Genomic DNA, 16425 nt, shown 5'->3' on the forward strand with positions numbered 1-16425 from the left:
GCGTTTTGGATATTATCCTTGGACTCCCATGTACCAAGCGGGCTCAACTACCGTAATGATTTAATGTATATCTATAAGTTTGGGTTTCTTCTTTTTTAGCTAATGGATAATCCTGTTATCATTGTCTTTCATAACGTAAATTCTATATGTAAAAATACTTTTTTCTGTCTGGTTACCATTTTACTTGCACACGAGTGCTTCAGATGTATTCTTTCTTGTCCGGCGTGCACAATGTGGTTGGTGTTATGGGTGGAGTACAGCTCACTGATTCCTGTACTCCGCGGATTCATTTTCATTATTCTGCCACTGATATTGGCCCATTACCCATTCACACACAAAAAATTTGGTTTCCCCTAGCCACTTACTATTAATGCCCACCCTTAGGCAATGTATTACCGTAGTATGACTATGTATAACAGGAACCATCATGAATGTACATGTTAACATCTCTAGAATCATTAAGATCATATATGAAATTGCTCTTGCTAGCATTATTTTTAGTCTTTTGGTATTATTTTTGTTATTTACAAATTAAGTGTTGCATGCATGATATGAGGTGTTTTCTAGTATTTTGCATTGTCACTGATACATGACATTCTTATAATTAATCCTGTGCATATGCCCCTGTTTATTAATTCAGGTGGCTGTGAAGTACATATGCCGTTTTCTAATATTGGCCAATATGTTATACTTGGCAGTAAGTTGCTATTGACTATGGCAGTTCTACTTCTCCGCCAGTTGCATGGTGAACATACATCCCAGGTATTATACTACACTCATGCAGCTGGGTGGACCGGAACTGTTGTCACACGCCAAAATCCACTGTCCGGCACCTCTCAGGTACTCACATGTGATCATGCATTTATCTAGTATTGTATATAAAACCTTTACTGTTTTATGTCACTTTGCCATGACTAAGAGCTTGTCCAAAGCTTGAAACACGTCGGCGTGCTGTTTTTAATGCACTTGTTATTTTTTTTGTTTCTTTTTTCCATGTTTTAATATAATTTAGTAAAAGCTACACTTCAATTACCAATTTTTCTGTGAGCTGGACCGCACTTTTTCTTCCTATTTGCTGTATATGGGAAACTGGGAAAAGGCCCGCTCCAGTCATCTTTGTTGTGCCGCACCACAGCCACAGTCCCTACATACCGTGTCCATACTGGGTGGTGAGCTGAGCTCCGCTTTTCTATTTGTTGCAGTTCATATAGGGGGACATTTATCAATGTTTGCTTATGTGTTCCTTTTTTTTTTGTCCTTTTTCTTACAATTTTTTTTGCTTATGTGCGACTTATTTATCAACTGGTTTCAGCCTGTTGATACATTTATTTCATGTAAGCACTTTTTTTTTGCTTTGGCAGTGGCTTTGTCTGCTCCATGTCTGAGCTGGAGTAAATTTAGTAGTTTTTTTCATGTGACGCCACTTTTTAGCGACTTTCGCACTTGATAAATCTCTGACCACTATGAGTCAAAAATCACTTTTTGCTTTGGTAAGCAAGTTTCTTTTTTTTTTTTGCTTAGGGCACTGCACAATCAAAAAGTTGCACAAAAAATAGAGTAGTCGCACATGCAACTTTTTTGCGTCAATTTTAAGCAAAAAAGAAACTACTAAAGGCTTTGATAAATGTCCCCCATAGTTTATATTTCAGCTTTTTTCATTTGCCAGAGTTGAAAATAACTATCCCAACATAATCATAGAGATTGAGGGTTTTCCCTGTGTACAATGAATAAAATAAATATCCCCATCCTCCCATGTTATAGCATATTAATAAAATATTCCAAACATTCTGATTATTGCAAATGCACATGCCTGTTTCCCTGCACAGCAGCGCTCTTATGCACTGCATTTGAATGGTAACAGAGCTTTATTCAAGTCAATGGAGCATGTTGAAGTACCCTGTAGTGCTGACGTATGGAATCCCCACTGTTCAAGGAATGAATGTAAAAGTGACACAGTACTTAAATTGCATTGCTGCTTCTTCACTCTGAGGAATAAGAGGGTCTTTGCAAGTAGACACTTGGAGATTAAAAAATGATGTCATACCTTAGTGATATGGCTTTTCTTCTAATGGTGAGAAAACCTCTTTAGCTGTGATGCTCTTAAAGGGGTACTCTGATGGAAAAAAATGTTTTCAAATCAACTGGTGCCAGAAAGTTAAACAGATTTGTAAATTACTTTCATTTAAAAACCTTAATCCTTCCAGTACTTATAAGGTGCTGTATACTACAGAGGAAGTTCTTTACTTTTTGAATTTATTTTCTGTCTGACCACAGTGCTCTCTGCTGACACCTCTGTCCCCGTCAGGAACTATCCAGAGCAGGAGAGGTTTTCAATGGGGATATGCTTCTAATCTAGACAGTTCCTGACACGGACAGAGGTGTCAGCAGAGAGCACTGTGGTCAGGCTGGAAAGAACTGCACAATTTTCTCTGTAGCATACAGCAGCTGATAAGTACTGGAAGGATTAAGATATTGAAATAGAAGTCATTTACAAATCTGTTTAACTTTCTGGCACCAGTTGATTTGAAAACATTTGTTTTCCACTTGTTTCCACTGGAGTTCCCCTTTAATGGCAGCTTTTGCAATATGTTTTTGGTTTTTTGGGTGCATAATTTTTGTTAGAAATGAAGAAGTTAAAGGGGTACTCCAGTGGAAAATAATTTTTTTTCTAATCAACTGGTGCCGGAAAGTTAAACAGATTTGTAAATTACCTTTGCATAAAAATGTTAATCCTTCCAGTACTTATCAGCTTTAAGGGGGTTATCCAAGCACCACTCTTGTCCTCAGTATGTGTGTGGTATTGCAGCTCAGTTCCATGAAAGTGAATGGAGCAGAGTAGTAAAACCACACACAACCCGAGAACAAGTGTGCTGCTGTTTTTGAAAAAAGCAGCTATGTTTTTGTAATAACTCCCTAATAACTTCCTAATAGTACATTATTTCACATGGCCAAAAAGAAGAGCCTTTTTGCTCATAGGTGAGGGCTTCCTCTCCTCCATTGTTGTTAGGGGATCCAGACAATGTTAAAGGGAATCTGTCTGCCCATGCATACTGTCCTATGTAAGCAGGGCTGCCATCAGAAATATTGGGGCCCCTCACAAAGCTCAAGGCCTGGGCCCCCACCCCCACCCCAGCTGGAAGGGGGGCATGCCGTACCCAGCACGGAGCGCCAGCTGACACGCCCCTCCATGTACCCCATAGAGATACATGGAGGGGGTGTGCCGGCCGCGGCTTCCTGCAGGGTACAGACGTGCAAGAGATCGGGGGGGGTCCCAGCACTTGGACCCCCCTGCGATCTATAACTTATCCCCTAACAGTTATTTTTCACCAGACTGCTCCTTTAACAGAGGGGCCTACCACCTACCAAAACTATATGGAAGCAACTATTAACAGAGGGGCCTACCCAAACTATATAGGGGGCTCCAAATAGTTTGGGTAGGCCCCTCTGTTAATAGTTGCCCCCATAGGTGTAGCAAAAAATTACCTTGGGTGCCCCACCCCTCCCCCTACCTGTCCTCAGAACCCCCCCCCCCCCCACGGCCATTTTTTTGGTGGGGGTTCGACTGCTGAGACCCCCACCAATCACCTCGGTTGAAGTGGTTCTCCAGCTGTTATAAAGCTAAAACTCCCATCATTCTGGAGAGCCTCTGGCAATGGGAGCTGTAGTTTTGTAACAGCTGGAGAGACACAGATTGGACACAGTTTTACCCATCATCACTGCAGAACTTACAATTGACTACAGCTCTGATGGGACAGTCAGGAGAACACACAATGATATCAGTGACCTGAGTGACGTCATCTGACTGGAGTGATATCTTCCCTGTTATCTTTTCTTCTTCATCTGGTCCAGAGACCAGGTCTTTCTCCAGCTCAATCTTCTCTGCAGAGTCTGACATCCAGACATCATTGTCTCCTCACTTTGTCAGCAGATCCTCATCCTCTGCATGAAGACAGTAATCATTATAACCTTGCCAGAAAGTGTACCCTAAATAAAATACAGCCCCACACTGTACCCTGAATATAATCCTGCCACACACTGTACCCTGAATATAATACTGCTATACATTGTACCCACTAAATATAATCCTGCCCCACACTGTAACCTGAATATAATCCTGCCACACACTGTACCCACTAAATATAATACTGCCACACATTGTAACCTGAATATAATCCTGCCACACACTGTACTCTGAATATAATCCTGCCACACACTGTACCCTGAATATAATCCTGCCACACACTGTACTCTGAATATAATACTGCCACACACTGTACCCTGAATCTTGCCACACACTGTACCCTGAATATAATCCTGCCACACACTGTACCCTGAATATAATACTACCACACACTGTACCCTGAATATAATCCTGCCACACACTGTACCCTGAATATAATACTGCCATACAGTGTACCCACTAAATAAAATACTGTCCACACTGTACCCTGAATATAATACTGCTATACTGTCACGATGCCGGCTGGCAGGTAGTGGATCCTCTGTGTCAGAGAGGGATGGCGAGGACCGCGCTAGTGGACCGGTTCAAAGCCACTACAGGTTTTCACCAGAGCCCGCCGCAAAGCGGGATGGTCTTGCTGCGGCGGTAGTGACCAGGTCGTATCCACTAGCAACGGCTCACCTCTCTGACTGCTGAAGATAGGCGAGGTACAAGGGAGTAGGCAGTAGCAAGGTCGGACGTAGCAGAAGGTCGGGGGCAGGCGGCAAGGTTCGTAGTCAAGGGAGATAGCAAAGGTACTGGTACACAGGGTATAAACACACAAAGAACGCTTTCACTGGCACTAAGGCAACAAGATCCGGCAAGGGAGTGCAAGGGAGGAGACTAGATATAAGCAGGGAACAGGTGGGAACCAATTAAGCTAATTGGGCCAGGCACCAATCATTGGTGCACTGGCCCTTTAAGTCTCAGGGAGCTGGCGCGTGCGCGCCCTAGAGAGCGGAGCCGCGCGCGCCAGCACATGACCGCAGGAGACGGGAATGGGTAAGTGACCTGGGATGCGATTCGCGAGCGGGCGCGTCCCGCTGTGCGAATCGCATCCCCAACGGCCATGAGAGAGCAGCGCTCCCGGTCAGCGGGACTGACCGGGGAGCTGCAGGGAAAGAGACGCCGTGAGCGCTCCGGGGAGGAGCGGGGACCCGGAGCGCTAGGCGTAACAGTACCCCCCCCCTTAGGTCTCCCCTTCTCTTTATCGGGTAACTGCCTCCCCTGGGATGAGGACACCGGGAAAGGATGGAGGGATTCCTCAACGGCAGGCAGAACCGCAGGAGTAGGAATGGGGAGAGAGGGCAGAGGGCGGGACCTGGCACGGGGCAGTGTGACACCAGGACGAGGGCCATGAGGGGACACAGAAGCTTGCCTGATGGAACTGGGAGGGGGGGAGGGGCATTTCCTGTGGCAGGCAGAGTCCTTAATGACCTTAGGGGGACCAGATACAGGAGGAACCACAGAGTTACGGCAAGGGTTACTGGGAACCGGTTTTAGACAGTTCTTGGAACAAGAGGACCCCCAACTCTTGATCTCCCCAGTGGACCAATCCAGGGTTGGGGAATGAAGTTGAAGCCAGGGAAGTCCAAGGAGAATTTCCGAGGTGCAATTGGGGAGGACCAAAAGTTCAATCCTCTCGTGGTGAGATCCGATGCTCATAAGAAGGGGCTCCGTGCGGAAACGTATGGTACAGTCCAACCTGGCTCCGTTGACCGCGGAAATGTGGAGTGGCTTGACAAGACGGGTCACCGGAATACGGAATTTATTCACAAAGGAGTCCCGAATAAAATTCCCAGAAGCTCCAGAGTCCAGGCAGGCCACGGCTGAGAGGGGAGAGCTGGCTGAAGTGGAAATCCGAACAGGTACCGTGAGACGTGGAGAAGCCGACTTGGCATCAAGAGACGCCACACCCACGAGAGCTGAGTGCGAGCGTGCGTTTCCCAGACGTGGAGGACGGATTGGGCAATCCACCAGAAAATGTTCAGTACTGGCACAGTACAAACAAAGATTCTCTTCCTTACGGCGATTCCTCTCTTCCAGGGTCAGGCGAGACCGATCCACTTGCATGGCCTCCTCGGCGGGAGGCCTAGGCGCAGATTGCAGTGGAGACTGTGGGAGAGGTGGCCAGAGATCTAAGTCTTTTTCCTGGCGGAGCTCTTGATGCCTCTCAGAAAAACGCATGTCAATGCGAGTGGCTAGATGAATGAGTTCATGCAGGCTAGCAGGAGTCTCTCGTGCGGCCAGAACATCTTTAATGTTGCTGGATAGGCCTTTTTTAAAGGTCGCGCAGAGAGCCTCATTATTCCAGGAAAGTTCAGAAGCAAGAGTACGGAATTGTATGGCGTACTCGCCAACGGAGGAATTACCCTGGACCAGGTTCAGCAGGGCAGTCTCAGCAGAAGAGGCTCGGGCAGGTTCCTCAAAGACACTTCGAATTTCCGAGAAGAAGGAGTGAACAGAGGCAGTGACGGGGTCATTGCGGTCCCAGAGCGGTGTGGCCCATGACAGGGCTTTTCCAGACAGAAGGCTGACTACGAAAGCCACCTTAGACCTTTCAGTAGGAAACAGGTCCGACATCATCTCCAAGTGCAGAGAACATTGCGAAAGGAAGCCACGACAAAACTTAGAGTCCCCATTAAATTTGTCCGGCAAAGACAGGCGGAGGCTAGGAGTGGCCACTCGCTGCGGAAGGGGTGCAGGAGCTGGCGGAGGAGATGATTGCTGATGAAGTTGCGACTGAAGTTGGTGCACAATGGTGGACATTTCTGACATCTGGTGGGTTAGATGGGCGATCTGTCGGGCTTGCTGGGCGACCACCGTGGTGATATCAGAGGCAACTGGCAGGGGAACCTCAGCGGGATCCATGGCCGGATCTACTGTCACGATGCCGGCTGGCAGGTAGTGGATCCTCTGTGTCAGAGAGGGATGGCGAGGACCGCGCTAGTGGACCGGTTCAAAGCCACTACAGGTTTTCACCAGAGCCCTCCGCAAAGCGGGATGGTCTTGCTGCGGCGGTAGTGACCAGGTCGTATCCACTAGCAACGGCTCACCTCTCTGACTGCTGAAGATAGGCGAGGTACAAGGGAGTAGGCAGTAGCAAGGTCGGACGTAGCAGAAGGTCGGGGGCAGGCGGCAAGGTTCGTAGTCAAGGGAGATAGCAAAGGTACTGGTACACAGGGTATAAACACACAAAGAACGCTTTCACTGGCACTAAGGCAACAAGATCCGGCAAGGGAGTGCAAGGGAGGAGACTAGATATAAGCAGGGAACAGGTGGGAACCAATTAAGCTAATTGGGCCAGGCACCAATCATTGGTGCACTGGCCCTTTAAGTCTCAGGGAGCTGGCGCGTGCGCGCCCTAGAGAGCGGAGCCGCGCGCGCCAGCACATGACCGCAGGAGACGGGAATGGGTAAGTGACCTGGGATGCGATTCGCGAGCGGGCGCGTCCCGCTGTGCGAATCGCATCCCCAACGGCCATGAGAGAGCAGCGCTCCCGGTCAGCGGGACTGACCGGGGAGCTGCAGGGAAAGAGACGCCGTGAGCGCTCCGGGGAGGAGCGGGGACCCGGAGCGCTAGGCGTAACATATACATTGTACCCACTAAATATAATCTTGCCCCACACTGTAACCTGAATATAATCCTGCCACAAACTGTACCCACTAAATATAATACTGCCACACACTGTAACCTAAATATAATACTGCCATACACTGTACCCTGAATATAATACTGCTATACATTGTACCCACTAAATATAATCTTGCCCCACACTGTAACCTGAATATAATCCTGCCACACACTGTACCCACTAAATATAATACTGCCACACATTGTACCCTAAATAAAATACAGCCCCACACTGTACCCTGAATATAATACTGCCACACACTGTACCCTGAATATAATACTGCTATACATTGTACCCACTAAATATAATCTTGCCCCACACTGTAACCTGAATATAATCCTGCCACAAACTGTACCCACTAAATATAATACTGCCACACACTGTAACCTAAATATAATACTGCCATACACTGTACCCTGAATATAATCCTGCCACACACTGTACTCTGAATATAATCCTGCCACACACTGTACCCTGAATCTTGCCACACACTGTACCCTGAATATAATCCTGCCACACACTGTATCCTGAATATAATCCTGCCACACACTGTACTCTGAATATCATACTGCCAAACACTGTACCCTGAATCTTGCCACACACTGTACCCTTAATATAATCCTGCCACACACTGTACCCTGAATATAATCCTGCCACACACTGTACCCTGAATATAATCCTGTTACACACTGTACCCTGAATCTTGCCAGACACTGTACCCTTAATATAATCCTGCCACACACTGTACCCTGAATATAATTCTGCCACACACTGTACCCTGAATATAATCCTGCCACACACTGTACCCTGAATATAATCCTGCCACACACTGTACCCTGAATATAATACTGCCATACAGTGTGCCCACTAAATAAAATACTGCCCCAAACTGTACCCTGAATATAATACTGCTATACACTGTACCACTAAATATAATCCTGCCCCACACTGTAACCTGAATATAATCCTGCCACACACTGTACCCACTAAATATAATACTGCCACACACTGTAACCTGAATATAATACTGCCATACACTGCACCCTGAATATAATTCTGCCCACACTGTACTCTGAATATAATACTGCCACACACTGTACCCTGAATACTGCCACACACTGTAGTCTGAATATAATCCTGCCACACACTGTACCCTGAATATAATCCTGCCACACACTGTACCCTGAATATAATCCTGCCACACACTGTACCCTGAATATAATCCTGCCACACACCGTACCCTGAATATAATACTGCCATACACTGTACCCTCAGAATATAATACTACCACACACTGTACCCTAAATATAATCCTGCCACACACTGAATATAATTCTGCCACACACTGTACCCACTGAATATAATCCTGCCACACATGCATACACATCATATATACATATACACCCCGTCTTATCCTCTGTGTCCTCATCACTCCTCAGCACCCCCATAACCCCCCCACCAAACCTCTTCTCATCACTACTATAACCCCCCTGCACCTCTCATCATCCCCATAACCCCCGCACCTCTCATCACCCCCATAACCCCCCTGCACCTCTCATTGCCCCCATAAGCCCCCTGCACCTCTCATCACCCCCATAACACTCCTCCTGCACCTCTTATCACCCCCATAACCCCACCTGCACTTTTCATCACCCCCATAACCCCCCTGCACCTCTCATCACCCCCATAACCCCCCTGCACCTCTCATCACCCCCATAACCCCCTCTGCACCTCTCATCACCCCCATAACCCCCCCTGCACCTCTCATCACCCCCATAACCCCCTCTGCACCTCTCATCACCCCCATAACCCCCCCTGCACCTCTCATCACCCCATAACCCCCCTGCGCCTTTTATCACCCCCATAACATCCCCCTGTACCTTTTATCACCCCCATAACATCCCCCCTGTACCTCTTATCACTCCATAACACCCCCCCTGTACCTCTTATCACCCCCATAACACTCCCTGCACCTTTTATCACCCCCACAACAACCCCTGCACCTTTTATCACCCCCATAACCCCCTGCACCTTTTATCACCCCCATAACCCCCCTGCACCTTTTATCACTCCCATAACACCCCCCGCACCTTTTTATCACCCCCATAACCGCCGCCCCCCTTATCACCCACATAACATCCCCGCCCCCCGTGCTCCCCGTGCTTTACTTACCATGCCGGGGATCATTGTAGCGACGTGAGGCTGCAGCTGCTCCGAGCGCTGGACGGTGCAGGGACAGGTCAGGTGATTGGAGTGGACGTGCGTGCCTGCACAGGGCACGTGACGTCTCTACTCCCATAAGCCCCTGACCTGTCCGGTGTAATGAGAAATGATGTGTCTTGACAAGTTCTGTGTCCCGGTGAGCAGACACACCCTCCCATCAACCAATCACAGTGCAATCACGGTGTCTGTGCTGTCAACTCTGCAGACTCAGCACTTTCATTAGCTGATCGGGACACAGAACTTGTCAAAACACAGAATTTCTCATTGCACTGGCCCTACTATGATTCTTAAGGGGCCCGCGCCCCAGAAATAGATAATTTCATGTGCGTGCCCCCCGGACTATGAGGCCCGATCATAATTTTGGCGGGCACCAAGCGGTCAGTGAGTGACAGTCAAAGTCATTCACTGACAAGCCAATTAAAAAAAAAAAAGTCCAGGGACGTCCGGGCCCCTGAAGCTCTGGGCCCCATACAGGTGTATGAGTTGTACCCCCCTGATGGCGGCCCTGTCTGTAAGGGCAGCATAAACTTGTAAAAGCCACACTGGATGTAGTGCTATGTCACTGCTGTCTGAATAAGTTTTAGTTTTGCAAAACTTATCTGTTGTGTCCGAAGCAATCACTATGAAGTAGGAGTCCGGTGTATTCATGAGATTCAGGCCCTCTCCTAACTGATACACAATGACAGTTTCCTCCTTATTTAGCTGGGTTTACACATAGTATTTTTGTAAGTATTTGGTCATCATTTTGGTCAGTATTTTTATCCAAAACCAGAGATGCAGACACAGGGTCACCAAAATGAGCTCTAAAATTAGACCAAATACTATTCAAAATACTATAGGGGAGATTCATCAAGACCTGTGCAGAGGAAAAACTGACCAGTTGCCCATAGAAACCAGATTGCTTATTTCATTGTTTACAAGTCTTTTTTTTTTTAAATAAAAGAAGGGATCTGATTCTACCCTTTGCCCTAACACACTTACCTACACACGTGTGCTATGCAGGGCACCAAGGTAGACATTATTTTGGGCCCTAAAGATAGAAAAAGGTGGGTAATGTGCTGGAAAATTGCAAAGCCTAATGTTTTTACGGCAGTTCTGTGGAGTCTAGTTATGGTAAAAAAGGTGTTCATGGCAGTCTGAGCCCGATAGAGTAGAAAAAGTAACAACTTCAAAAATACACCACTTGTGAGTCACTGGATGTAACTGCACTGTAATCACTTATACAATCTGTAGCTGGTATCTACCACTGTCTGGGCATTGTATGGTATAAATATTGTTCTATATATTCAGTATGGTATTTTTCAATGACTATATGGTGGCAATGGTAGTGATCATGGTGTGTCAAAATTAGTTGTCCCTTGTATGATATTATTTAATCAATGCAGTTGTAATGTGTCATCCTGGTGTGGAGGTATTATTTTAAACCCCAACCCTTGAGAAGACCCGACAGTCTCCGCAATACTGCTCTTTTCCACTCTCTCTACATTCAGAGGACAGAACGTAATCTTCTCTTCCTGCCTGGGGCGTAAAATGCTATGGTGCTCCCATAAGGCTGCAATCCATAAATTGTACAGATGTACAAAATATAATGATTTCAGTTTTATCATACAGTATGCGAAGTATGTATACTAAGTATACTAGTGATCATCATTTAGAGCACCATCCTTCTTGACTACTTTTAAAGCAGTTTTGGGTTGCCTTCTCAAAGGGGCAGACATAATGCATGTATCATAGCAAAATCATACATAGGTTTGTCCAACAATTTCTATAGCACCAGCACTCCTTTTACTGTTCTATCTTTCTGTTATCTGAGTGGAGACAAATTCCCTAGAACAGCCAAAAATTCTGAATCAAAATAACCACCCACATGTATTAATTTCCATGTGGCATCTATTCCATTTAGCAATTGATTTGGACAAATAAGGGAGTATACTGCGTGCTTGATTTATTATGTACATCATGCCCCAATATGTAACTGCTGTAAGTCAACTGGGCATCGTAATGTTACATTAAAAAGTGCCAAAGAGCTACATCTGCATGCCACCAGCAAGCTACCATATTTTTCGCCCTATAGGACGCACCGGCATATAACACGCACCCAATTTTAAAGGTGCAAAATCTAGAAAAAAAAAGATTTTGCACTGAACAGTGATTTTCAACCTGCGGACCTCCAGATGTTGCAAAACTACAACTCCCAGCATGCACGGACAGCCTTTGGCTGTCCGGGCATGCTGGGAGTTGTAGTTTTGCAACATCTGGAGGTCCGCAGGTTGAAGACCACAGGTATAGGAGGTAGTACTCACCTGTCCCCGCCGCTCTGGCCCCGTCACCACGGCCCTGGATGTCGCTCCATCACTATCGCCGCGTTCCCGGGGGTGTCCCCGACGCTCCGGACGTCTTCTTCCCCGGGATCCACGCTCTGCGTCATCACGTCGCTACACACACCGCTCCTATTGGATGACGGGACGGCGTGTGCGACGACGTGATGACATCGAAGGAGAGCGCCGGCCATGCAGGGGATTCCAGCCCAGAGCAGACACCGAGGAGGCAGGTAAGTTCCCTCCTGGTGTCCTGTAAGCTGTTTGGGACACCGCGATTTCACCACGGCGGTCCCGAACAGCCGGGTTAGTGTCACTTTAGCTTCAGACGCGGCGGTCAGCTTTGATCTCCCCGTCTGAAGGGTTAATGCAGGGCATCACCGCGATCGGTGATGTCCTGTATTAGCCGTGGGTCCCGGTCATTGATGGCTGCAGGGGCCGACCCCATAGGTGTGTGTATTCGCCATATAAGACGCACCAACTTTTCCCCCCCCAGTTTTGGGGAAGAAAAAGTGCGTCTTATACGGCGAAAAATAAGGTATCATGTAGTGTGCAATATTATAAAAAGAGAAGCAAACAAAGTGAAACAGAATAAACCAGTATTGATACATGTGGGCCAAATGGTTTAATGGACACAATATAACATGTAACATACATCTGTTGATGAAGGTTGAACTTTCTAATATCAGAAAATACTATTATAAAGGTATGAAATAAATGTAAAAATAAAATATATATTACAGATAAAAAGGCAGTGGAAATGAAAAATAATATTAATCTATAAATTCATGATTTTTGTAGTAGAAACAGACTCCTGAAGTCTTCATATCTTTCTATTTGCTCTGTTTTAGCCTAAAAGCCCTGTGTCCTTCTCTCAGCCCTTACAAGAAAAGGCACATTCAGAAACATATCCACCTCATTTTGCTTTAGTATCTCAAATGAATGTGGAAGTGATGACATCTGTGACACCTAGTGATTAGGCCTCAAGGTACACAGCTCAAGGTTACCTACCTTTAGTTTTGCTTTCAATGTGCTGCTTTGTTGTTACACCAACCTGGAGGGCCATGTGAGGTTTTTAACTGTTACAAAAATACCCCTCAGGTAAGAAGAAGAGTTTTATCTTCTTTAATTAGTTTTTTTTTTTCCTTTTTGATGTGAAAGAGAAATAAAGTAACTAGCCGAAGCAACCTAATGACATAGGTCGTGTCACTTGCCTCACATACATTCAGAAAGGTCATGGACACTCTTGAAAACAGAGGGAAAAAAAACAAAGAGCAGCAAAACTGTTAAAGGGGTACTCCACTGCCCCAGCGTTCGGAACATTTTGTTAAGAAGACTGGTCTGCAGGAGTCATGATGTCACGACCACTCCCCTTGCGACGTCACGTCATGCCCCATCAATGCAAGTCTATGGGAGGGGGGCGTGGTAACTGCCACACCCCCTCACATATACTTTCATTGAGGGGGTGTGGCATGATGTCATGAGGGGCGTGACTGTGACATCATGACCCAAAACAAAATGTTCCGAACGCTGGGGCAGTGAAGTACCCCTTTAAATGGGTTCTCCACTTATTACTCCGGACGCTGTGTGCGGGCTTCCGTGTTTCAAGGCCGCCCCCTCGTGATGTCACGTCCGCCCCCTCAACGAAAGTCTATGGGAAGGGGGCGCGCCCCCTTCCCATAGACTTTCGTTGAGGGGGCGGGCGTGACGTCACGAGGGGGCAGACGTGACATCACGAGGGGCGGCCTGGAACACGGAAGCCCACACACAGCGTCCGGAGTAATAAACTTCCGGATGCTGCGAGTGGAGCTCCGGAAGACAGGGCAGTGGAGAACCCCTTTAAGCACTGCTTAATTTATCCTACATTGTTTCTACAAGTGCAAAGAAAAGCACTCCTGAGAAATTGTTATACACAACATCACAAAATGGCTGCTATCCCGTCAACATCATAGGGCAGCCTTTCTAAAAGGGAAGAGTCTTCATATACAATACTCAGTGTGTTTACAGTAAGTACATTAGTTATGTGTCAACTGAGTTTTTTCCGTTTTGTTCTTCTTCAGACTTTGCTCCTGGAATTTCCCAAGCGTGATTGCTGTACTAATGGTGCTGTTTCTATTCCCAATCCACACAGTAATGCCCCGATCATCAGAAGTTTTTGTCCCAGCCTGAGAGCTCATCTGGTGGATCTTCAGCTTCAGGGAGAAAACTGTCAAAATAGCTGTGATCTGTGATTCCCTTTATCTGGTACAATAAGAAAAGACATTAGTGATGCCTTTCTAGTGGACTTCAAATACAGATAAACACATAAGCTTCATAAAAAAAATAAAGTAGGATAAGAATTTCTACTATAACATTTCCAAATAAGAAATTCCCAGGTGGAAACTATGCTTTAAAACCAGGGAATAGTCATCATCCGCTCATTCATAAATGCTTTTTTGCTCTCGCACAGACTACCTCTGACTAAGCTTAGGTATGCGCACATTTAAGTAACTTGGGCTCAATGTCATGTCAAAGAGGAAGAGTTTTGTCCATGTTATGGGGTTTAACGTGTTCATAATAGTAGTTGCTCCACAGGAGGAAAACATGTTTTTGAGGTATTCACTCACCACAAAAAGTTTAGTAGCATTAAAGGGGTATTCCAGGAAAAAATTTTTTTTTTATATGAACTGGCTCCAGAAAGTTAAACAAATTTGTAAATTACTTCTATTAAAAAACTAAATCCTTTCAATAATTATCAGCTGCTGAAGTTGAGTTGTTGTTTCTGTCTGGCAACAGTGCTCTCTGCTGACATCTCTGCTTGTCTAGGGAACTGCACAGAGTAGAAGAGGCTTGCTATGGGGATTTGCTTCTAAACTGGGCGGTTGCCGAGACACGTGTCATCAGAGAGCACTTAGACAGAAAAGAACAACTCAACTTCAGCAGCTCATAAGTACTGAAAGGATTGAAATTTTTTAATAGAAGTAATTTACAAATCTAGAATAAACGAAGGGCACGTACGTGCACTCACCACTAGGCAGAGAAAGTCGGGTCTGGAAGTCCGGTAACTAGGCGCTGGTGTATGGTGCTCGGAGGCTACGCCGGCAGTTTCGCACGTAAGTGCGTGCTTCTTCCGGCCTCTTAAGAGGCCGGAAGAAGCACGCATTTATGTGCGAAACTGCCATTTTCTCTTCAAAACCACACATTTTCTCTTCAAAATCCCAATGGTGCTCCTTCTCTTCTGAGCATTGTAGTTTGCCCGCCGAGCACTTTACATCCACATTTGGGGTATTTTCTTACTCAGAAGAAATGGGGCTACAAATTTTGGGGGGCTTTTTTCCTATTTTCCCTTGTGAAAATGAACAATTTAGGGTAACACCAGCATTTTAGTGAAAAAAAATTATTTTTTTCATTTTCCCAAATGTAGTTTCCAAAATGGGGTCACATGTCGGTATTTATTTTTTTGCGTTTATGTCAGAACCGCTGTAAAATCAGCCACCCCTGTGCAAATCACCAATTTAGGCTTCAAATGTACATGGTGCGTTCTCACTTCTGCCTTGTTATGCGCCCACAGATAATTTTACGCCCACATATGGGGTATTTCCGTACTCAGGAGAAATTGTGTTACAAATTTTGGGGGTCTTTTTTTCCTTTTACCTCTTGTGAAAATAAAAAGTAAAGAGCAACCCCAGCATGTTAGTGTAAAAAAAATTTTTTTTTTTTACACTAACAGGCTGGTGTAGACCCCAACTTTTCCTTTTTATAAGGGGTAAAAGGAGAAAAAGCCTCCCTAAATTGTAGTGTAATTTCTCCCGAGTACGGAAATACCCCATATGTGGCCCTAAACTGTTTACTTGAAATACGACAGGGCTCCGAAGTGAGAGAGCGCCATGCACATTTGAGGACTAAATTAGGGATTGCATAGGGGTGGACATAAGGGTATTCTACGCCAGTTATTCCCAAACAGGGTGCCTCGCCTGTTGCTAAACTCCCAGCATGCCTGGACAGTCAGTGGCTGTCCAGAAATGATGGGGGGTTGTTGTTTTGCAATAGCTGGAGGCTCCGTTTTGGAAACACTGCCGTACAATACGTTTTTAATTTTTATTGGGGGGGGGGGGCAGTGTAAGGGGGTGTATATGTAGTTTTTTACCCTTTATTATGCGTTAGTGTAGTGTAGTGTTTTTAGGGTACATTCGCACTGGTGGAGGTTTACAGTGAGTTCCCTGCTAGGAGTTTGCGCTGCGGCAAAAAATTTGCCGCAGCTCATACTTGA

At 46.0% G+C, this 16425-nt stretch overlaps 1 protein-coding gene across 1 annotated transcript in view; it reads right to left on the reverse strand.

Annotated features, from left to right (window-relative positions):
• Positions 1 to 13885: 13885 nt before the first annotated feature.
• Positions 13886 to 16425, reverse strand: part of LOC130282437 (cGMP-dependent protein kinase 2-like) — a 201128-nt gene continuing 198588 nt past the window's right edge. Inside the window, exon 19 of the mRNA XM_056530692.1 lies at positions 13886 to 14417. Coding sequence (XP_056386667.1) covers positions 14322 to 14417 — 96 coding nt within the window. The 3' untranslated portion in view covers positions 13886 to 14321. The remainder of the gene's footprint in view (positions 14418 to 16425) is intronic.

The sequence above is a fragment of the Hyla sarda genome, chromosome 7, assembly GCF_029499605.1.
Source record: "Hyla sarda isolate aHylSar1 chromosome 7, aHylSar1.hap1, whole genome shotgun sequence".
Lineage (NCBI taxonomy): Eukaryota > Metazoa > Chordata > Amphibia > Anura > Hylidae > Hyla > Hyla sarda.